Below are 23,068 nucleotides of genomic sequence, written 5' to 3'. Positions count from 1 at the left end.
AGGTGGTACAAGAGTTGGGCATGGCTTTCTATAGAGAGCATCTCCTCCAACTAACAGAGGATGGATCTGTGTGATCAAACCGGCCTATATAGACACTCATTTATCCTATGGGATACGATGTGCTATTGGTTCTATACTCACATCATCACATCAGCTAGAGATTAATACTAGCAAATTTAGGAGAGTACCAGTAGAAGCCAGGATATGCCATTTATGTCATAAGGAACATTTGGGAGTGTTTGAAATAGTTAGGGAAAGTCTCTTGAGGAGACCAAGTAGTGGGAGACATTCACAGAGGGAGATCAATGACTTCTTTAGAACAGGGACTCAGCAGCCGGATGAGCATGCTTCATAGCAGACTTTAGAGGCCACTTCTACCAGAGGTATTTTAGTGGATAGCCCCTGAGCTTAGGAGAGCTAGATGCCCACATCTACAAGGGCGACCACGACATCGACGAAGGCTGCACCCAAGAATCAGGACTATTCTAGCACGACATGGAAAATGCCCATTACGACTATTTACAGAGGCGGACACTGACAAAGCTCTTTAGCAACCGATGCAATGCTTTCTCGGACAACGCTCTATGTTGGGCATCCTCGGGCATGGATGATGATGATGATGATTTTCAAGCTGACGATTTAAGTCTTTCACTTTACTTCATTTTATTTTTGTACCCAAACATTGGATTAGATCCACAAGGATTGTATCAGTTTGGTCTCATAGGTCATTTTGGCCTTTTGCAGAGGTTTAATATAACATTTCATTTCATTTCTCTCTCTAGCTTGTTGAAGATTCGATCGTGATGGTGATGGAGAGGGCTAGTCATTGTACATTTTATTCAGATCCCCATGATTTTGGAAAAAGAACATAGGATAAAACGTTGAGGTGTGGAGTGGGAAATTAGAAGTCTATGAAAATTAGGTGGTCAAACGTGGATTGGGAAAGTGAAAGACCATAGTACAGGAAATGAAAAGGCTCATGAAATTGGAAATTCAAAGGACTTTCTATAGTTTATGTAAAGAGGTGGTCGAGCAAGCATGTCTCTAATGCATGTCACTAATGGTTTTTTCTTTTCCCTCATTTTTGTCATCTATGGCCTAGCTAAAAATTAAAAAGTATTAAGAAAACAATACACTTTCGTCTGATGAGACACCAGAGTGCCCATTTACAAAACTATGGTTAACAGCCACCAGCTTCATTTAGCTCAATGTGGCTAGCATCAATCAGATACTCAAGCTCTAGGGTTCTTTGGATGTGTCTTGTCTGCTCAAACGTAACCAAAATCACAATCGCTGCGAACATGCTAGGCATATCACTCCGAAAGAATCCTCACAGCCATGACTCAAGAAGAGGTAGAAAGTGAGTCAAAGTTCATTTCATGAAAAGTACAACAAACATCCCAAAAATTAACCCGTGCTTAAAATAAACCTAGGTATAGTGTAAACCCACCTACAAATTCTGAACTACCTAAAGAAATTTGAAGGTGAAAACATATAAAATTTAAAGAAATTAATAGTACTTCAAAAATATCAATTCACCACTTAAACAATTCCGTGTAGGTTTCTCGAGTTTCAGAAAAAGTTTCATTTCAAGCATTGCAATTAACCAATGCATTGTACATGTTGTAGAATCCTCTTAAGAAAAGACGAGAATGTCACAATTACGCCACAATTGAAAATTTAAGTAGAACTGGCTTGAACATGTTAAGTACAGAGACAGGAAGGTGAATGGCTGATGCTGCTAGACCGTAAGCTATATCAAACAATAGGCTTCGACTGTTCAAAACATGCATTATTGTCGCTGCTAGATGTTAAAAGGACATTCCTTAACCAAGTGACTAGAATCTCCTTTTTCATGAGTCTTCTTCTCTTCTTGTTACCAGGATCAGGAGCCCAGGAAGGACAGGACATCTTCCTTGTCAAGAGTGTATCTATACAACATGTCAAGTAGTATTACACCACAAACATTTGGCAGGACAGAATAACAGAAAATCATCCTTACGTACAGACCATTTCTCCAAGAGCAAGCCATCAGCATACACACCTCATGCACTCATTACATTTGCAAAAATATTGACATGGCTACTGTCTAGATTGATCTCTCCTGCTTCAAACTGCTTACCAAATCGCCTGCGTGCTCACCCAATTCTCGTGTCATGGGCGTATGCCGCTTCAATATTGCGGACAGTGTGTCGTCTTCAAAGATCTGTGTAAAATAACTTCAGCCTGGTTATCTCTCAGGATTCCTGCCAAAATGCTGCGAATAAGCACCCGCCCTTCATCTCATCACCTTTCTGACTATAAGGTCTGAGAACTGCAGCCAAAACAACGAGATGGTAGTCGCAGGACATACTCTCCACAAATGTCACCACAATTGAAGTCATGGAGTTCTAGCTGCCTCTAAGATTTTATTCAAAGACCCGGCAGCATCTTTGCAGGCATTCAGTGCAACAAGAAAATCTTCCGGCATTAATCCAATCAAAGAATTAACCTCTGTCTGCAAGTGTTCGATCAGGCCTTCAATCTCTGTGACCGTTCCTTGGAGGATATCGATTTCTTGTGGAGGATAAAGAGAAGCCCCAAGTTCATCTACTGCAACCCCTAGAGCCTTGCTCAGCTCCAGAATCTTCTCCAAAATAGGTGTTGCCTTAGCATCTGCCATCTGGACCTCTTTTGAGGCATTACCGGTACCCGCAACAATGTGGAGGAGCTGCTTTATCAAACTAAATAAAGATGATCCAAAGGCTTTCACTGACTCAACCACTTGCATCTCCTCTGCAGACAGCCTATTGCTAAGCTCTGTGCTTTCATCTGAAGCCTCTGCTTCACCCTCAGCTTCAGAAACACCTTCTTGATCACTACTGCACAACTCTGTCGTATCCTCCTTTACTGTCTCAGAATTGCAGTCCAAGGTGCCACACTCAAACTCCCCTACTTCTCTGATAACATCCTTAACAGAAATTGCAACTTGGGTTAAACTCCGCCCGATTGCAACACGGTTGCTGACAGGGGCCTTCTTCACAGCTTCACATGCTTCCCAGACACAACCAACTAGCACCGCGAGGTCTGTATCTTGCACGCTATTTGAAAAACCTACAATCAAACAGAATCTCATGACAAGCGATTCATACCTCTGGATGTCAATAGTTAGACCCATACCAGCAACTGCACCCCTTAACAAGCTCAAGCTTGAGTTAACAACTTGTCTGGAAAGACGACCAATGCATGACAGCAAGGTCGGCCCAGCTCCAGCTGTGCTTCCATGGCTGAGTAAAAGAAACCCATGCAATGCTTGAACATAAGATCTGATATTCTCCATCCCCTCTTTCTTGCTTACCTTTCCTTTCCACAAAACTCCGGCTGCATATTAGAAGAAAAAAGCAAGATGTTGAGAGTTCAAAAAATACAGTGACTCGGGCTTCCAAAAGCACATTAGAGCACTAAAGACGAAATAAAAACAGATTATGCAGTAAGAATAAGCACATACATAGAAAAATTAATCTATGAACTCACCTTATGAAAGTGTAATATATAAGACTAGGATTATCCCCAAACATATGAGTATCAGCTTTACCATCGTCGCCCATGATGGGTGTAAAACTAATTTTATTAAATGCGTGCAAACATGAACACGCGCGCACACATTTTAGGGGTAAAGGCGCATGCATCCACTGGCTGCATCTTGAGTCGCCCGGAGTTTGTCTTGGTTGGCAGGGCCGTTGCTCTTCTACTCTCCTGATTGATTGGATTGTTACCTTCAGAGTTGTTTACACTCACCCTCGGGAACCTCACAGCTGACTTATCCCTCAACCTGGTCAGATGTTCTCTCCCAGCTCATGCAAATTGAGAGCCACACCGAGTTGGTGGCTATGCTACTGTGGATTGTGCTTTGGTTGACCGGAGAATTGGAGACGGGAGTCTAGAGATACACATAGGCCGGTTCATACTGATTCGTCTAGCCACCCCTCTTCTCAGAGACTCTTGATGGCGCAGACTGCTTAGTCTGGCTTCTCCTCTTCTTATAGGACCACCACAGCACAGACTCCTACGTCCGGTTTTCTCTTGTCATGATGTTTTCAAGAAGAGATGGTACTGACATGTAAGGTGCAGCGGAAGTGAATGTTTAACTTTGCTCAAGATGAGTGCTCCGAATTGTGCTCGAGGATTCCTTTTACTTACGGAAGGGAGAGCCTTCCGTTCCTTTAGTGAGAGAGTGCAAATGATCACAAACAAGTGGTAAACACTGTGAATGAAGGTGCTAAGACTGAGAGATAGAGAGAGAAGAATACGACACCAGAATGTTGTCAAACCCTCCTCCAAAGGCCCCTCTCTCAATGGCGAGAGAAGTCTTTACTATTGATTGCACAAATCTCTACAATGGTCTAAATGCAATGGTCTTGCCGACGATGTCGACGACGATGATGGCGACGACAAGACGGGCTGAAAACTGAAAACGCTAGGGGCTGAAATCTGCAAATCTTGTATCTGCTGAATTCTTACTATATATCGGTGACGACGGCAATGCGACGTCAACACGCTGAAAACGCAGATGCTGAAATCTGTGAATAGCGAGCTGAATCTGCAAACGTTGGCTGATCTGACCGTGTGGTGAGGAACTGCTGCGGGAAGGTGAGATCTCCGAGGTTTGGGGGCTGCGGTACGGAGTCTGACTGCTGAAAATGCAAAACGCTAATGCTAATGGGATACTTGTCGCCGAGAATCTGCAAATGCAAAAACGCTAGGCTGATCTGCTGTCTATTGCAAAAACGCTAGGGAATCTGCTGTGAATCTGCTAACGCCGGTGTAAGGTACAGCCGAATGAATGTTTGCGCTTTGCTCAAGATGAGTGCTCCAAACTGTGCTCAAGGTTCCTTTTAGTTCTTATGGCAGGGAGAGCCTTCCGTTCTTAAGGGAAAGTGCTCTGATCACAAACAAAGTGAATGGACACTGTGCGTGCGAGTGTATGAGACTGAAAGATAGAGAGAGAAGAGAGATACGACACCAGAGACGTTGTAAAACCCTCCTCCGAAGGCCCCACTCTCGTCGGCGAGAGTGGTCTACTTATTGATTGCACAAAGTGGTACAATGCGGATGCAATGGACTGATGCAACTTGGGACTATGCCGATGACGACGACGGTGATGACGACGACGACTGTAGGGCTGAATCTGTGATCTTCTATCTGCTAAATTTCTGCTAATCTTGGGGCTGTTTTGGGTGGCTGAAAATGACTGTTTTGGCTGCGTTTTCGAGGGCTGAAAATGGGGATATTTGCAATGCTTCTAGGGCTGAATCTGCTGTCGTGTCTAATGCTGAAAAACGATGAACATCTGCAGCAAAGGTGCTGAAAATGAAAAACGTTGGCTGACTGCTGAGCGTTAGTGAAAAACGCTGGTCCTTGAGAATTTGCTGGCGATCATGGGAGACTGGAAAACGCCAAGGATTCGGGGGTTGCTGGCGCTATGCAAAACGCTAGGAATGGGGAGGTACTGCTGAGGATGTCCAAAAACGCAAGGCTTGGAGAGGGAATCTGCAAACGCTAGGGTTGATGGGTTCTTGCTGAGAAGGTGCCTGTTGAGCGGGGAGCTCCTGCTGCCTCTTCTGCCAGAAAGTGCTAACTTAGGTTTGCTTATATATTAACTTAGCAAAATTGCCCAACCTACTTTTGTTGAAAAGTCACTTGAATTAATAAGTGAAAAATGTCAAAAATAGGAAAAATAGGCTAAATGCACTGGAAAATTCCCCTGACTGAATCTGATGGATTCTGAAGGGAATACCGATGATCATGTTGTGTGCAACCGGAGGATATGCATCTATACCTAGTGACTGGGCATGCACGGTCTACGAATAGACTCACAAAAGTGCCAGATCACTTCTAATCTAGACTTGACTGGACTGACTGAACCCTGATCATGGTGTAGCTTATCCACGGACACATAGGGTTGAATGTGTCATGTGACATCCCCTCCTTTTCAAAGTGAGGTACGGGTACCGAACTGTATGGCGTCGAGGGAGATCGCCAATAGCATCCGGAATCCTCGAAGGGACTCTTCGCCGGCCCACTCTGATGTGTGGGTCGTCCAGTACTTGAACTTCATAAAGGTCTGCAACGCTTGCTTCTTTGGGCCGCGCCGAAAGAGACACAAAGTCTTTTGTGGCTCCTTCGATGCTTCTACTTCGTCTAGAGTCCTGCTTCTTTTGTCTTCAAGAATCTCCATGGCTGAAAATTCCTGAAACCATTTCCAACACAAAACCATGAACATACCCATTCCATGTAAAGTGAAGGAAAAAAATCTTGTCTTCTCTAAAGACTATGTATGCAATGTAGATGAACATAGAGACGGAGTGACAACGCGTTCCTCAAACACATGCAAACAAAGAGATCGAATCTTTCTTTGATGATCTAAAGCAATCAACTGTGGCAATTCACAATGGAAATGCCCATGCTTGGTGCTCATACTGTCATGTGCTCTGTCTACAACTGTATCATGCTAAGGAAGAGACATGGAATGTGACTTCCATGAATGCATACTTTTCAACTTATCATGAAAAATCCACATACATTCGTGCTCATCCATGAGAAAAATGTGCTCAACATACAATGTCATGCCTAGGAAAAGGGATCACATAAAGACGCTGACTAAAATACAGGAAACGATCACGAATGAAACACTCGAACAATGTGTGCGTATCAATCATGCGAACACATAATACTTCCTGTGAGGGTTCTTTGGACCTAGGCTCAAGAGCCAAGATCGTTTCTTCGTGATTGATCGAATCTGCAACGAGGTTAGCTTCGCTAGAAAAAGCATCCACTAACACATCACCTTTGTGAACAATCACATCATCATCATGCAACTCATCATGCTTGTGAGAAATCACATCTTGATCATGCAAATCATCATGCTCGTCATTGGCATCCAAACCATCATGCAAATCATTATCATTCAAATCATCATGCTTCTCATAATCATGCAAATTCTGTGTGTCGTACTGTGGAGAAAAAGAGACTGCAAGAGTCTCCTTTTCCTGAATCCTTTCAATCTTGTCCTGCATATTAGCAATGAGAGATGGAGAATAAGCAATGTCCTCTCCATGAATGACAATAGGAGAATCACTATCGGCATTGAGAGTTTTAGTGTTAGCCGAAAAATCCATGAGAGCGTCATTATCACGAAACCATCAAATGCCCAAAATCATATCACATCCTGAGAGAGGAGAAACAACAAATCTTCTAGTGAAGGCAGCTTGTTGAATTCCAAACAACACATCAAGGCACTCCTCCGTGATGAGAGCGTCCATACCGGGACGAAAGCCAGAGACCTCGATAGGAGATCTCGGACTAACTTCGAGGCGGGATCTCTCAACAAGAGAGGAACTGATCACATTGTCACAAGGCGAGCACCACGTGCCAATAGAAAAGAACAGACTGAACACACTTTTAGCACTTCAATAACAACTGAACTGAAAGAGAGAGAGAGAGAGAGAGAGAGAGACAACACACGACACGGAGTGGCGGAATTCCACCCCAGAGAGTATTGGCCCCAAACCTTGGCGCCCCTTTCGGTATTTCTTTATATTACTGCTGATTCACAAAGTACAACAGCCGAGGAGCACCTGCTTTGCAATCTGCGCGCTAAAAAGTGTCAGAGAGGGTCCCCCAAGGCTCATATTTAAAGGCCCAAAGCCTAAAAGCATCAAATATGAAAAGCTGACCCCAAAAAATCACTTTCCTAAAATTTCGGGATTTTCCTAAAAATCAGCCGCGAATTCCGGGACGTCCGTACAGGTGCCACATCATTATATTTTGATGTGCAAAGTCTTTTGAGTGTGTTCTGCTTTATTTTAATGCCTTTATGTCACTTGGGGCCCCATCGGACGGGATCCCCATAAGTTGGTAGGACTTCTTCTTCTGTTGCTTGTTCTTCTTAGGGTTTCTAGAATTAGGGTTTGCAGGTTTTAGGGTTAGGGTTTCAAAATTAGGGTTTGCAGGTTTTAGGGTTAGGGTTTCCAGAATTAGGGTTTCAGTAGTTAGGGTTTCTGGTAGAAATTAGGGTTAGGGTTTCTGCTCTCGGACAGCCACATCATCTGTAAGTTGGCTCCATTCTTTAGGCTTTTACACATCAGCAGTTTGTTACACACATCATGCATACTACTTGGGTCAAACAATATGACAAAACGGTGCCCCGACGTACGACCATAACATTTAATGAGAGAATCATCAATGGGAGGGTCCTGAGAAACTTGGGGCACACTCGTGTCATCATTAATTGCATTGACAGAGGAAGTGGGTTCTGTGGATTCTTTAGATTCATTCGATTCAAGCTTAGGACATGTTCTTTTTATGTGACCCTTAATGTGACAATGAAAACAACGACCTTCCTTAGAATAAGTGCTTTGCTCTTCCGACGTGATGTATCCTCCTACAATTCCTTGTGCTACCTTTTCATCTGGAGTAAGCTTAGGTTTAGCAATTGTGTTAGCCTTACCCTTAGATTCATTGGAAGCATTCTTTTCTGAGAGACTCTTGGAAGATTGGTTAGAAGAGTTACCATTCTTACCAGTCTTACCGTTCTTACCGTTCTGAGGGTTCTGAGAAGTTTGCGAGGTACTTGTGGAAGTCTTGTTCTCCTTACGCTTTTCCTTGTTGTGCTTCATCTCCTGTGCGAGAGCAATCGCTACCGCCTTGTTGAGATCAATTGGATCGAGAACCTCAACATCGTACTTGATAAACTCGTCCAATCCAAAGAGAAAAGCCTCTTTGCACTCATCATCCGATTTTCGTAATTGAGTGCCTAGCTGCAAAACACGATTAGAAAAAGACATGACTGGCATACCATTTTGCTTGAGAGAGCGCCAATCGTCCTTCAATCGTGCAAGGTACTGAGGTGGCATAAACCGCGCCTTGAGCTTGTCATGGAAATCAGCCCAATTGAAGGAAAGGGGTGTGAATCCGTCGCCTTCCTCTAGGTGCGCGACTAGCTATTCCTCTTGCCATGCGTGGTACCAATTGATGGCATCACCAGCAAGGAACATAACTACCGTCAAAACTTTGCTATTTCCTGTCTTCTTAGTTGTCGCAAAATAATCATTAAATTGATGCAACCAAGAATAAATAACCGTAGCATCCATCTTACCGTCATACTTACTGAAAGTCAACTTCTCTGTGACTGGATGGTTGGAATCCACGTCGTGGCTTGCACAACTTGAGGAACTCCCACGATCTTTAGGTGGTTCGGTCTTCGAGGCTAGCACTTGTCGAAGCAATTCTTGAGTGCGTAGCTCTCTTTGAGCTTCACGCTCGTTCTCCAAAGCCAATCTTTGAGTTGTACGCTCGGCCTCCAAGGCCGCGCTTCTTGCCGCCTCTTCCGCCTTTCTTTGTTGTTTTCTTTCTTTGCGTTCGTTGCGCTCGCGTTCTAAAGCAAGGCGATTGTCTTCTTGTTGTGCGGCAAGTCTTGAGTCTCTTTCGTTGCGCTCACGGTCCTTAGCAAGGCGATTTGCTTCTTGCTCGCGGTCCCTAGCAAGGCGATTTGTTTCTTGTTTGTCCATCATGGCCATCATCTGCTTGACCATCATCTCCATAGGAGTTACTACAACTCGTGGCGTAGATGGCGAAGGGGAAGGGTCGAAAAAGTCGCCTGGTGGGGAAAATTCTTCGTCGCCTCTCTCATGCTCATCACCTGTATGCGAAGTATCCATTCCGCTTCGGGTGACGACCATGCACTATGATCTTTGGTCCTTAAGTTCACGAGGAACTTGGGTTCTTAAGGGTCTTGGGTTCTTGGATGCTTGGGTTCTTGAGGATCTTGAGGTTCTTGAGGTTCTTGAGGTTTTCTTTCGCTTGCAAATCGCATTTGAGAAGGATCTTCTCTTCACCCGAGTTCTACTCTTTTCCGCGGGCGCACCCCTTGGCGGCCTTGCGCTCACACCAAGGTTGCTTTTTCCCACCTCACGTCGATTGGCCGGTTGCTAAGTGCACGGTCCGCTCTCAATGAGTGAAAAGAGACACAAGGGGAGACTGGACAAGCCCCTCTTTCTTGGGATTCCTGTCACTCTTCAACAAAACACGATTAGGAATCGACACGCCCAAGCGAAGTTGGGTTCGTGCGACCTCAACAAGCAAAAAAATTTCTTGTGGTTCTTGTGGTTCTTTCCTTGAGTGATACAGAACCCTGTCAAAGCTCTGATACCAATGTAAGGTGCAGCGGAATGAATGTTTGCGCTTTGCTCAAGATGAGTGCTCCAAACTGTGCTCAAGGTTCCTTTTAGTTCTTATGGCAGGGAGAGCCTTCCGTTCTTAAGGGAAAGTGCTATGATCACAAACAAAGTGAATGGACACTATGCGTGCGAGTGTATGAGACTGAGATAGAGAGAGAAGAGAGATACGACACCAGAGACGTTGTAAAACCCTCCTCCGAAGGCCCCACTCTCGTCGACGAGAGTGGTCTACTTATTGATTGCACAAAGTGGTACAATGCGGATGCAATGGACTGATGCAACTTGGGACTATGCCGATGACGACGACGGTGATGACGACGACGACTGTAGGGCTGAAATCTGTGGTCTTCTATCTGCTGAATTTCTGCTAATCTTGGGGCTGTTTTGGGTGGCTGAAAATGACTGTTTTGGCTGAGTTTTCGAGGGCTGAAAATGGGGATATCTGCAATGCTTCTAGGGCTGAATCTGCTGTTGTGTCTAATGCTGAAAAACGCTGAACATCTGCAGCAAAGGTGCTGAAAATGAAAAACGCTGGCTGACTGCTGAGCGTTAGTGAAAAACGCTGGTCCTTGAGGATTTGCTGGCGATGATGGGAGACTGGAAAACGCAAGGGATCTGGGGGTTGCTGGCGCTATGCAAAACGCTAGGAATGGGGAGGTACTGCTGAGGATGTCCAAAAACGCCAGGGCTTGGAGAGGGAATCTGCAAACGCTAGGGTTGATGGGTTCTTGTTGAGAAGGTGCCTGTTGAGCGGGGAGCTCCTGCTGCCTCTTCTGCCAGAAAGTGCTAACTTAGGTTTGCTTATATATTAACTTAGCAAAATTGCCCTACCTACTTTTGTTGGAAAGTCACTTGAATTAATAAGTGAAAAATGTCAAAAATAGGAAAAATAGGCTAAATGCACTGGAAAATTCCCCTGACTGAATCTGATGGATTCTGAAGGGAATACCGATGATCATGTTGTGTGCAACCGGAGGATATGCATCTATACCTAGTGACTGGGCATGCACGGTCTACGAATAGACTCACAAAAGTGCCAGAGCACTTCTAATCTAGACTTGACTGGACTGACTGAACTCTGATCATGGTGTAGCTTGCCCACGGACACATAGGGTTGGATGTGTCACGTGACAGCCGGCTGATCTGCAACTACAAAATGCTGGGGCTGATCTACAATGGCTGAAAAATGTTGGCCTTTCTTGATGGCTGAAAACGCTAAGTTGTTTTGTCGGGGGTCTTGCTGAGAAGATGCACTACCTAAAAACTGCATCTCTGCTGTCTCTTTTGCCAGAAAATGCTAGCGCTAGGTTTTTATGTAGTGCCTTAGTCAATTTGCCTTACTCAGTTTCCCAACAAAGTCACTTATTAATAATAAGTGAAAAATGGGTTTTGTGCACTGTAAAATGCTCGTGATGGAATCTGATGGTAATGCTGATAATCGTGTCTGTGCAACCAGAGGAAATGCAACTACTCTAAGTGTCTGGACATGCACGGCCTTCGAGCAGACTCACAAAGGTGTCAAAACACTTCCTAAGCTAATTGAACCCTTGCCATGAAGTAGCTTGTCAACATGCACATAGGGTTAGGTGTGCAAGTGACATCCCCTCCTTTTTAAAGTGCGGTACTGGTACCGAACTGTATGGCGTCGAGGGAGATCGCCAACAATGTTTGGAATCCTGGGAAGGACTCTTCGTCGGCCCACTCTGATGCGTGGGTCGTGCGATACTTGAACTTCATAAAGGTCTCCAACGCTTGCTTCTTTGGGCCGTGTCGAAAGAGACAAAATCATTTGTGGCTGCGTCAATGGTCTAACTACGTCTATGGACGTAGGTCCACCTTCTTTAAGAGTCTCCGGGGAGGAAAATTCCTCAAACCATTTCCAACACAAAACCATGAACATACCCATTCCATGTAAAGTGACTGGAAAAATACTAGTCCTAAAAAAACTGTGCATGCAATGCAGATGAACAAAGTGACGGAGTGTCAAACCGTTCATCAAACACACGCAAAAAATGGGGTCGAATCTTGACTTTCTGATCTAAATCAATCAACTGTGCCAAATCACAATGGAACTGCCCATGCTTGATGCTCAATCCTTCTTGTGCTCTTTCGGATAATGTGTCATGCCGAGGAAGAGACATAGAATGTGAATTCCTTGAATGCAAACATTTCATCTTTTCATGTGAGGTGCAGAAGAAGTGAATGTTGAACTTTGCTCAAGATGAGTGCTCCGAACTATGCTCAAGGTTCCTTTTTACTTACGGAAGGGAGAGCCTTCAGTTCCTTTAATGAGAGAGTGCCAACGATCACAAACAAAGTGGATAAACACTGTGAATGAAGGTGCATGAGACTGAGAGATAGAGAGAGAAGAATACGACACCAGAATATTGTCAAACCCTCCTCCAAAGGCCCCACTCTCTATGGCGAGAGTGGTCTACTATTGATTGCACAAATCTCTACAATGGTTGGACTTGCCGCGATGATGATGACGACGATGAGGACGACGACGAGATGGGCTGAAATCTGAAAACGCTAAGGGCTGAAATCTGCAAATCTTTATCTGCTGAATTCCGACTCTATGTAGGCGACGATGGCGATGGGTGGTGACGATGAGAGGACGACGCGCTGAAAACGCAGACGCTGAAATCTACGTTTTCCGGGCTGAAACTGCAAACTACGTTGGATCTGCTGCTTCTGCTAATGTCAGGGCTGAACTGCAATGCAAAAACGCCAGGCTTGGTTCTTGATGAAAATGCTAGGGGAGTCTTGTTGAGAAGGTGCCTGCTGAACACTCGGTTCCTGTTGCCTCTTCTGCCAGAAAGTGCTAGCGCTAGCTTTTCTTATATATGTCCTTGGCCAAATTGCCCTACCCAGTTCCCAACAAAAGTCACTTAAAAATAATAAGTGAAAAATGTCAAAAATAGGGAAAATAGGTCTATGCCCTGTAATGCTCTTGATGGGTTCTGATGTAAATCTAATGATCATGCTATGTGCAACCAGAGAATATGCATCTACTCTTAAGTGTCTCGACATGCACGGTCTGAACAGACTCACAAAAGTGCCAAATCACATCCTAATCTAATTGAATTGAACCCATGTAATGAAGTAGCTTGTCCACGTACACATAGGGTTAGATGTGCATGTGACATTTCATGAGTAATCCGCATACATCCGTGCTCATTCATGAGTGAATCGTGTTCATCGTACAATATGGCATGCCTATGAAAAGGGATCACATAAAGACGGTGACTAAAATACAGGAAACCGTCACGAATGAAATAGTCGAACAATGCGTGCTGACTAATCATGTGCATACACAATACTTCCTGTGGGGTTCCTTAGATCTTGACTCGAGAGCCAAGATCGGTTCTTCGTGATTGATAGAATCTGCAATGAGGTTAGCTTCACTAGAACAAGCATCAACTAAACCATCATCCTTGTGAACAATCACATCTTCATCCTACAAATCATCATGCTTGTGAATAATCACATCTATAACATGCAAATCATGCGTGTCGTGCTTTGGAGAAGACAAGACAGAGAGTCTCCTTCTCCTGATTCTTTTCAAGCTTCACCTACACATTAGAATGAGAGACGAAGAATGAACAACTTTCTCCCCACGAATGACAATGGGAGAGTCACTTTGGCATTGAAATTGAAAGTATTGGCTGCCCAATCAATGAGAGGGTTATGCTCACGAAACCATCGAATGCCTAAAAGCATATCACATCCTGAAAGAGGAGATACTACAAATTTTCTGCAGAAGGACGCTTGTTGAACCGTGAATAACACATTAAGGCACTCTCGTGTAATGAGAGAGTCCATACTGGGAGCAAAGCCCGACACCTCGAAAGGAGATGTCTTGCTAACCTCCAAGCGGGCTCTTTTGACAAGAGTCTCACTTATCACTTAATGAGAGACTCATCAATGGGGGGATCATGAGAAACTTGGGTCACACTCATGTTCTCATTTATGGCATTAACAGAGGATGTGGGTTCTGTGGGTTCTTTATATTCGCTAGATTCAATCTTAGGACATGTTCTTTTTATGTAACCCTTGATGTGACAATGATAACATCGACCTTCCTTAGAATAAATGCTTTGTTCTTATGATGTGATGTATCCTCCTAAAATTCCTTATGCTGCTTTTTCATTTGGGGTGAGCTTAGGTTTAGCCATTGTGTTAGCTTTACCCTTAGATTCATTTTGTGAGTTCTTTTCTAAGAGACTAGATGAAGATTGGTTAGAAGAGTTACCATTCTTACCGTTCTTACCGTGCTGAGGATTCTGAGAGGTACTTTACGGAGTCTTTTTCTCCTTAGGCTTTCCCTTGTTGTGCTTCATCTCTTGGGAGAGAGCAATTGCTACCGCCTTGTTGATATCCACAGAGTCGAAGACTTGTACATCAAACTTGATATATTCGTTCACCCCAAAAAGGAAAGCCTCTTTGCACTCATCATCTGATTTGCGTAATTGGGTTCCGAGCTGCAAAACACGGTTAGAAAAAGACATGACTTGCATACCATTCTGCTTGAGATTGCGCCAATCTTCTTTCAACCGCGCTAGGTACCGAGGAGACATAAACCGCGCCTTGAGCTTGTCTTGGAAGTCGGCCCAATTGAAGGAAAGAGGCGTGTCTCCGTCGGCTTCCTCTAGGTGTGCGGCCAATTGTGCCTCTTGCCATGCACGGTACCAATTAATGGCATCACTGGCAAGGTACATGGCTACCGTTAAAACCTTGCTATTTCTTCTTAGTTGTCGCAAAATAAGCATCAAATTGATGCAACCAAGAATGAATAACGCTAGCATCTATCTTACCATCGTACTTACTGAATGTCAACTTCTTGGTGACGGCGTTGTTGGAGTCCAAATCTCAGCTTGTGCCACTTGATGAACCACCACCATCTTTGGTTGGCTCGGGTTTCGGGGTAAGTACCTGTAGGACCAACTCTTGCATGCGTTGGTCTCTCTGCACCTCACGCTCTAACTCCAAGGCCGCTCATCTATCTTCGGCCGCCAAACACGCTTGTTCGCGCTTTCAAGGCTAACCGTCTTTCTTCGCGCTCGCGATCCAGTTCTGCCTTTCTTTCTTTGCGCCCGCGATCCAATTCTGCCTTTCTTTCTTCGCGCTCGCGATCCAATTCTGCCTTTCTTTCTTCGGCCGCCAAGCGCACTTGCTCGCGCCACGCTCTAAGGCTGACGTTCTTTCTTCGGCCGCCAAGCGTGCTTGCTCACCCTCACGCTCCAAGGCTACCGTTCTTTCTTCGGCCTCACGCTCCAAGGTGGCCCATTGCGCTTCTTGTCATATCATCATGTCCATCATCGTCTTGACCAAAGCCTCCATAGGATTTGGTGCAATCCTTGGCGTAGATGGGGAAGGGGGAGGGTCAGAAAAACCTTTTGGTGGGGAAAATTCTTCTTCGCCACTTCCATGCTCATCACCTCCATGCGAAGTATCCATTCCGCTTCGGGTGATGACCATACAATGAAGTCTTGGGTGCTTAAGTTCACGAGGAACTTGGGTTCTTGTGGTTCTTGGGTTCTTGAGTTCTTGAGGGTCTTGAGTTCATGAGGTGATTGAGATTCTTCTTTAGCTTGGAATTTGTGTTAGAGAAGGATCTTCTCTTACCCGAGCTCTTCTCTTTCCCACCGGCCCTCCCCTTGGCGGCATTGCACTCACACCAAGGTTGCTTTTTCCCACCTCACGTTGATTGGCCGGCCGCTAAGTGCACAGTCCGCTCTCAATGAATGAAAAGAGAAACAAGGGGAGGCTGGACAAGACCTTCTTTCTTGGGTTTCCTGACACTCTTCAAAAACACGATTAGGAATCGACACGCCCCAGTGGACTTGGGTTACGTGCGACCGCAACAAGCAAAAAAATTTCTTGTGGTTCTTTCCTCGAGTGATATAGAAGACTGCCAAAGCTCTGATACCAATGTAAGGTGCAGCGGAAGTGAATGTTGAACTTTGCTCAAGATGAGTGCTCCGAACTATCCTCAAGGGTTCCTTTTACTTACGGAAGGGAGAGCCTTCCGTTCCTTTAGTGAGAGAGTGCAAATGATCACAAATAAGTGGTAAACACTATGAATGAAGGTGCTAAGACTGAGAGATAGAGAGAGAAGAATATGACACCAGAATGTTGTCAAACCCTCCTCCAAGGGCCGGCTGAAAACTGAAAAACGCTAGGGGCTGAAATCTGCAAATCTTGTATCTACTGAATTTGACTCTATATTGGTGACGACGACGATGCGACGTCGACACGTTGAAAACGCAGATGCTGAAATCTGTGAATAGCGGGCTGAATCTGCAAACATTGGCTGATCTGACCGTGCAGCGAGGAACTGGTGCAGGAAGGTGAGATCTGCAAGGTTTGGGGGATGCGGTACGGAGTCTGACTGCTGAAAATGCAAAACGCTGATGCTAATGGGATACTTGTCGCCGAGAATCTGCAAACGCTGATGGTAATCTGCAAATGCAAAAACACTAGGCTGATCTGCTATCTGTTGCAAAAACGCTAGGGAATTTGCTATGAATCTGCTAACGCCGGCTGATCTGCAACTGCAAAACGTTGGGGCTGATCTGCAATGGCTGAAAAACGCTGAAAACGCTGGCCTTTCTTGATGGTTGAAAACGCTAAGTTGTTTCGCCGGGGGTCTTGCTGAGAAGGTGCACTGCCAGACAACTGGGTCTCTGTTGCCTCTTCTGCCAGAAAGTGCTAGAGCTAGCTTTTCTTATATATTGCCTTAGTCAATTTGCCCTACCCAGTTTCCCAACAAGGTCACTTATTAATAATAAGTGAAAAATGGCTAAAATAGGGAAAATAGGTTCTGTGTACTGTAAAATGCTCCTGATGGAATCTGATGGTAATGCTGATGATAATGTTGTGTGCAACCAGAGGAAATGCAACTACTCTAAGTGTCTGGACATGCACGACCTGCGAACAGACTCACAAAGGTGCCAGAACACTTCCTAAGCTAACTAAACCCTTGTCATGAAGTAGCTTGTCCACATGCACATAGGGTTAGATGTGCACGTGACATGACAGGACACCATCTAATAGTAGTCCATGTAAGGTGTCAATCACTCACACCACAAACCCTTGGTTCCTTGCAGGACGTGACTTTTGTAGGCCTCCTTTTACAACCAACGTGTCTATCTCAAGAGTAGTTTTTTTTCACTCTCAGTTCGGGACCTATCTCGATAAGTACCTTTCCCTTGCAAAGCCCAGTACAACAGTTCTCTACAATGCTTGTGACAGCATCTTACTAAGGAAAATTGATGACGGTTGTTATTCACCACACTGTTGCTACACTCGGGGGTATTGTCCTCTTGTGGACATCGCAGTAGACATCTTCATTGTTGGCCTCACATCTTTGACTTGTAGCGGTTTTGTTCAATATCAAGTATTGAGAGGGGGTGTTAAGAATATTCAGCACTCCTCCTGCTTCACCTTGGTCTAGGGCATACTTGTATGGCTAGTGTGTCACCTAGGCTAGCCACCCACTACATAGCATTTAGGCTGCATCTTGTCCGGGACTGCCCACTTTTGGACCGCCCCTTGTATGTCCATTGCCCATAATTACCCACCCATTTATTTTATGGGTGCCCTAATTATTTTTGCACGGTTTGTTAGGTGATTTTCCCTACCTACACCTCAAACATTGATATAGGCAAGGGCATGTGGTACATTAGGAGCACTCTGTCATTTGTATTTGTCTCCTAGCTCTCCATGCTTGATGGTGTTTGTAGGGGGTTGATCAAACCCACCCCCCCCCCTCTCTCTCTCTCTCTCTCTCTCTCTCTCTCTCTCTCTCTCTCTCTCTCTCTCTCTCGCACGCACATTGATGATGTGACCATGTTCTGACATGACTCACTGTACGGGCCAGCTAACGTGGCATGCTAACATGGCATATTTCCACACATGCTTTATAAGCAGATTCTCCCAATGAATTCTTGAGTTAGGTTGCATTTAGCACCTCTTGAGAAAAATCGTTTGGAAGTTAGCTCTTGAGCTAGGAGAGGTATAAATATGTGGCCAAAGTGCCAATTGTATCCCACATTATGTAAGTGGTCTCACTCAGCAATTCTTGAATTGGTAAAATCATTGAAGACTAGTTTTCTCTGTTTTATAACCGAAGATATTGCTGAGGAAAGCAATTAAAAATAAGGGGGGAAGTGTTACTTCCCCAGACATCAAGATGTTCACCTAAGCTATGTCCTGCCAAGAGTGAACATGGCCCTATGATTAGGCAGTTAAGGAATCCTATAAATAGGACCCTAGGCTCATTAGTGAGCCATCTTGTGTGATCACCACACTTGGACTCTAAGCCCTTCGTAACTCTACCCGCACACCTGTATCGATGTGGGCTTCGTGGTATGGAACACCAACCCTTGTGGTAGAGGCTAGCCCGTTGACTGCAGGCTCCTAGCCTCGGGGTGAGCCCGTATTGGCTATATGGCTGGGAGGTGTGCCTGATATCCACCCTCTACGTTCGTTTATGTATGAGTATGGCTTGTGTCATGTCAATGTGTGCAAGATAGATCCGACGAGGAACTAACATTGGTATCACAGCTTCTCCTTGCTTGTGATTCGACATGGCACTGTGCAAAAAACCACTAGAGCTCATTGGGTCACGACGGACCTGCCCGATAGGTTGTCACAAAGTGATGACGTGGCATGACCATCTGGCAGAGAAATGGCCAAGTGAACAAGAGAAACTGAACGGACTACTTGAAGAACTTATGAAGCACCAATCGTGGTGCCCGAAACCTTAAAAGACAGAAGCTTGAACCCTGAATGGGATTTCTGTCAAATGCGTTGACATACTGACGTGGCAGATCGTACAGATGCTAACGTGGCAGGGCCGTATTGAATTTCCACAATTTGCGTTGCACGGTCTGGCAAGCTATACAGATTTTCGCAAATTACGCTGGATGCTTTTGGGGATCTCCAGCGCTAGCTGTTGGGGACCAGAGCTTTTGGGTGAAAGTGCTTTTGAACTGATTGCTTTTGGGTATCCCATGTACTGTTTATAAGAGCCCTTGGGGCCTCACTCTACAGGGCATCTGGACGCAGAGTTTGAGAGCGGAGGTCCCTCGGGAGTTGTACTTTACAATGATTAATGATAAAGAAATACAGAAAGGGGCGCCAGACTTGGGGTCCAATACCTCTGGGCACAGAACTACATCAACTCTCTCTCTCTCTCTCTCTCTCTCTCTCTCTCTCTCTCTCTCTCTCTCTCTCTCTCTCTCTCTCTCTCTCTCTCTCTCTCTCTCTCTCTCTCTCTCTCTCTCTCTCTCTCTCTCTCTCTCTCTCTCTCTCTCTCTCTCTCTCTATATATATATATATATATATATATATATATAAAAGTTCAGTGATTTTGAAGTTTCTGTTCGTGTGTTGCTATTGATTTCTCACTTGGAGTGTCCAAGCCTCTTACGGTGGTATCAGAGCTCAGAAAGATTCTTCCCCTATGGAAGATCCGATCCTTTGTGCAGCACACGCAGGTTTTGATTTCTCACCTAGTGTCCAAGCCTGTTACAATGGTATCAGAGCTCAGAAAGATTCTTCTCCTATGGAGGATCCGATCCTTTTTGCAGCACACGCAAGTTTTTGTGAGAGAATCTTCGTGGCCCGACCGGATTTATTAGCCACTCCCACCCTTACTTCATCGCGCATTGGGCGCACTCCCGTCTTCATCGCTCTGTCTTATAAGGCATAAGCCATAAAGAACCCCGGATTAGACACGAGTTTTGCGGAGAATCTGACAGAGATAACACCTCTCGGTGGGCAAGCAAAGAAAAGTTGAAATTTGGCGCAAGTACTCAAGAAAAGAATGAAGATTTGGACAATTCTTGGCGGAAAAGTTTATCAGAGCGGAGTACAAACGTCAACTGCAGGTTGATACACGTGTGACAAGATTAATCAAGTACTCCAGAGACCCGAATTGGCGAAATACCTAAAGAATTACCCGATTGATGAGATTTACTCGAGATGGAACCGGATGACAGCTCATCACAAGATTTTGGAAAAAATCAAATGGTAGCACATCCGAAGCTTCCGACAAACTAAGGGAGCCAGATGCAAGTTCATCAGAGGATTTCGGAGAAAGGGGATCAGATAATAGTGCGTCTCAGGGGTCCGATGATTGAAACTGACGTGCCAATGGACAAGGGATGCTAGCAAAGCTACCCACAGGTCCCAGGGCACAAGGAAAGAAAGGAAAAGGGAATTAGCTGGTAGATCAAAAAATTCCCCAGACCCAGGATAAGATTGTTGAAGCGGATCAGTAGTATACAAGAGATTTGAACACTGCTTTTGCCAAGGTTCAAGAGGCTCTTGAGAAGTCTCAAGCACGGCATAAGAAGGCACCTAATAGACATCAACGCGACTTGCAGTTGAAGGAAGATGATTGGGTGCTCTTACTACTTGAGAAAGCACGTCTAAGGAACGAAAGGGAAAGGAGCGGCTTTTTCCGAAGCTAAGAATGCCGTACTATGGCACTTTCCAGATTCAAGAGAAGATAAATGTTGTATCCTTTAGACTGAAGTTTCCAGATATTGGAAGAGTCACAATGCTTTTCATGTGAGTCTCTTGAAATCTTTCAAGTATGAGGTGCTAGTCGACAAGGAGCCTAAGGAGCAACACGAAGTAGAAGAGAGAGAGGAGATTCTCGTTCCGGAAGAGATACTGGCTCACAAGGAAAGGAAAGAGAAAGGTAAAGTGAACGGCGCTTCTTAGTCAAGAACTACCCGGCATTGAATGCGTGGATGGAGGAGGAGAACCTAGCAGATACTCCTCAAATATTGGAATTTTACCTTGCGGCTTTCAGTCTAGCTTTGACTATACCGAGAGATCTCGTAGATCAGCAGGGTTGAATGTTGAATCTGGTGCAGATGGGACTGCACAAGAGGGGAGTCACTCCTCTCCTTTGACACAGGTTACCCAGATGGTATGAGAGTGCGCGTGTGCGGAAGCGTGGGGGAGGGGGGGGGGGGGGGGGGGGGGGGGGGGGGGGGGAGAGAGAGAGAGAGAGAGAGAGAGAGAACACAAACGCAAGATATGGTGAAGAGGGAGCGATCAGTCCCCCCATGACTACCATGAGCAGAAGACCCAATACACAACAATTAGATGAGATCTGTGATCTGTGGAAGTGGGTACCCGTTGGCCCCATAAATAGGTGCCCAAGGGGAGGTAGGGCAAAGCCTGGAAAATACCCAACGACCCAAAAAAGAAATACATGAAATATGAGGACGCACGAACAAGGTGGGCAGCCGGACAATGATGCAGTCTAAATCAGCGTAACCCCGAAACATTTCAGACCAGAAACATTTCACCCCGAAACGTTTCACCCTAGGCTAAGGCCTCGCTAAAGCGTCAGACCGAAACGCCAATTTTGTGTATATATAGTGTTGTGTAGACAAAATAGGTGTTCACAGTACAGTGAGGAGAGACACATGCTATGTTAACCTTGAAATAGCATATACATAATAAATAAATAACTATTTAATGCCCAAATTCTCAAAAGGGATTTTTTTAAAAAAGTCGATTCACTCCAAGCGTTTACCCTGCAGGTGAAACGTTTCGGCCATTTCACCCGTTTCGCGTTTCAGGCCTGCCAAAACGCGTTTCGCGGTTTCGTTGGTCTAAATGCATATGCAAAGGGTGGCAAGCCCGGAGTCACACTAGGCGTACATGCATGTCCTAGACCTGTGAAGCTGTCACGTGACACATCCAACACTATGTGTCCGTGGACAAGCTACAACATGATCAGGGTTCAGTCAGTCCAGTCAGTCTAGATTAGCAGTGATCTGGCACTTTGTGAGTCTATTCGTAGACCGTGCATGCCCAATCACTTGGTATAGATGCATATCCTCTGGTTGCACACAACATGATCATCAATATTCCCTTCAGAATCCATCAGATTCAGTCAGGGGAATTTTCCAGTGCATTTAGCCTATTTTCCCTATTTTTGGTAAAGTGACTTTCCAACAAAAGTAGGTAGGTCAATTTTGCTAAGTTAATATATAAGCAAAACCCAAGTTAGCACTTTCTGGCAGAAGAGGCAACAAGAGCTTCCCGCTCAACAGGCACCTTCTCAGCAGGAACCCCCATCAACACCCTTGGCGTTTTTGGTCTCCATCCTCGCCACAGATACCCCAGCGTTTTTGGTTTCCATCATCATCCCCACCTAGCCCTGGCGTTTTTGCATATCCTCAGCATCTCCCGCAGTGCCCTAGCGTTTTCAGCTTGCTTCACCGCCACAGTCCCAGAATTGACCAGCGTTTTTACTAACGCTACAATCAGCCATCAACGTTTTTGGTTTTCAGCCCAATTTGAAGCAGATGGACAGCGTTTTCAGCATTAGACACGACCTAGATGAATGCAGAAGAACCCCATTTTCAGCCCATAAAAATGCAGCCAAAACAGTCATTTTCAGCCACCCAAAACAGTCCCGAAATTCAGCAGATAGAAGACCACAGATTTCAGCCCTAAAGTCGTCGTCGTCGTCATCTGCATAGTCCCCAAGTTGCATCAGTCCATTGCATCCGCATTGTACCACTTTGTGCAATCAATAAGTAGACCACTCTCGCTGACGAGAGTGGGGCCTTCGGAGGAGGGTTTTACAACGTCTCTGGTGTCGTATCTCTCTTCTCTCTCTGAGTCTCATACACTTGCACGCACAGTGTCCATTCACTTTGTTTGTGATCATAGCACTTTCCATTAAGAACGAAAGGCTCTCCCTTCCATAAGAACAAAAGGAACCTTGAGCACAGTTTGGAGCACTCATCTTGAGCAAAGCGCAAACAATCATTCCGCTGCACCTAACATTGGTATCAGAGCTTTGGCAG

General features: G+C 45.1%; 1 protein-coding gene across 4 annotated transcripts in view; it reads right to left on the bottom strand.

Annotated features, from left to right (window-relative positions):
• Nucleotides 1–1,557: 1,557 nt before the first annotated feature.
• Nucleotides 1,558–23,068, bottom strand: part of LOC147436335 (uncharacterized) — a 35,027-nt gene continuing 13,516 nt past the window's right edge. For 2 of the 4 annotated variants that reach the window (XM_086489259.1, XM_086489260.1), the window contains exons 3-4: nt 3,160–3,360; nt 1,558–3,093 (exon numbers count right to left, since the gene is read on the bottom strand). In XM_086489259.1, the coding sequence (XP_086345385.1) occupies nt 2,381–3,093; nt 3,160–3,360 (914 nt within the window). In that variant the 3' untranslated portion in view covers nt 1,558–2,380. The remainder of the gene's footprint in view (nt 3,094–3,159; nt 3,361–23,068) is intronic. The other 2 variants (XM_086489261.1, XM_086489262.1) reach the window with 2 other exon arrangements.

This window comes from Adiantum capillus-veneris, chromosome 18, assembly GCF_014529385.1.
Source record: "Adiantum capillus-veneris isolate H3 chromosome 18, ASM1452938v2, whole genome shotgun sequence".
In the NCBI taxonomy this organism is placed as follows: Eukaryota; Viridiplantae; Streptophyta; class Polypodiopsida; order Polypodiales; family Pteridaceae; genus Adiantum; species Adiantum capillus-veneris.
This window is presented reverse-complemented; position numbering and strand designations above follow the sequence as displayed.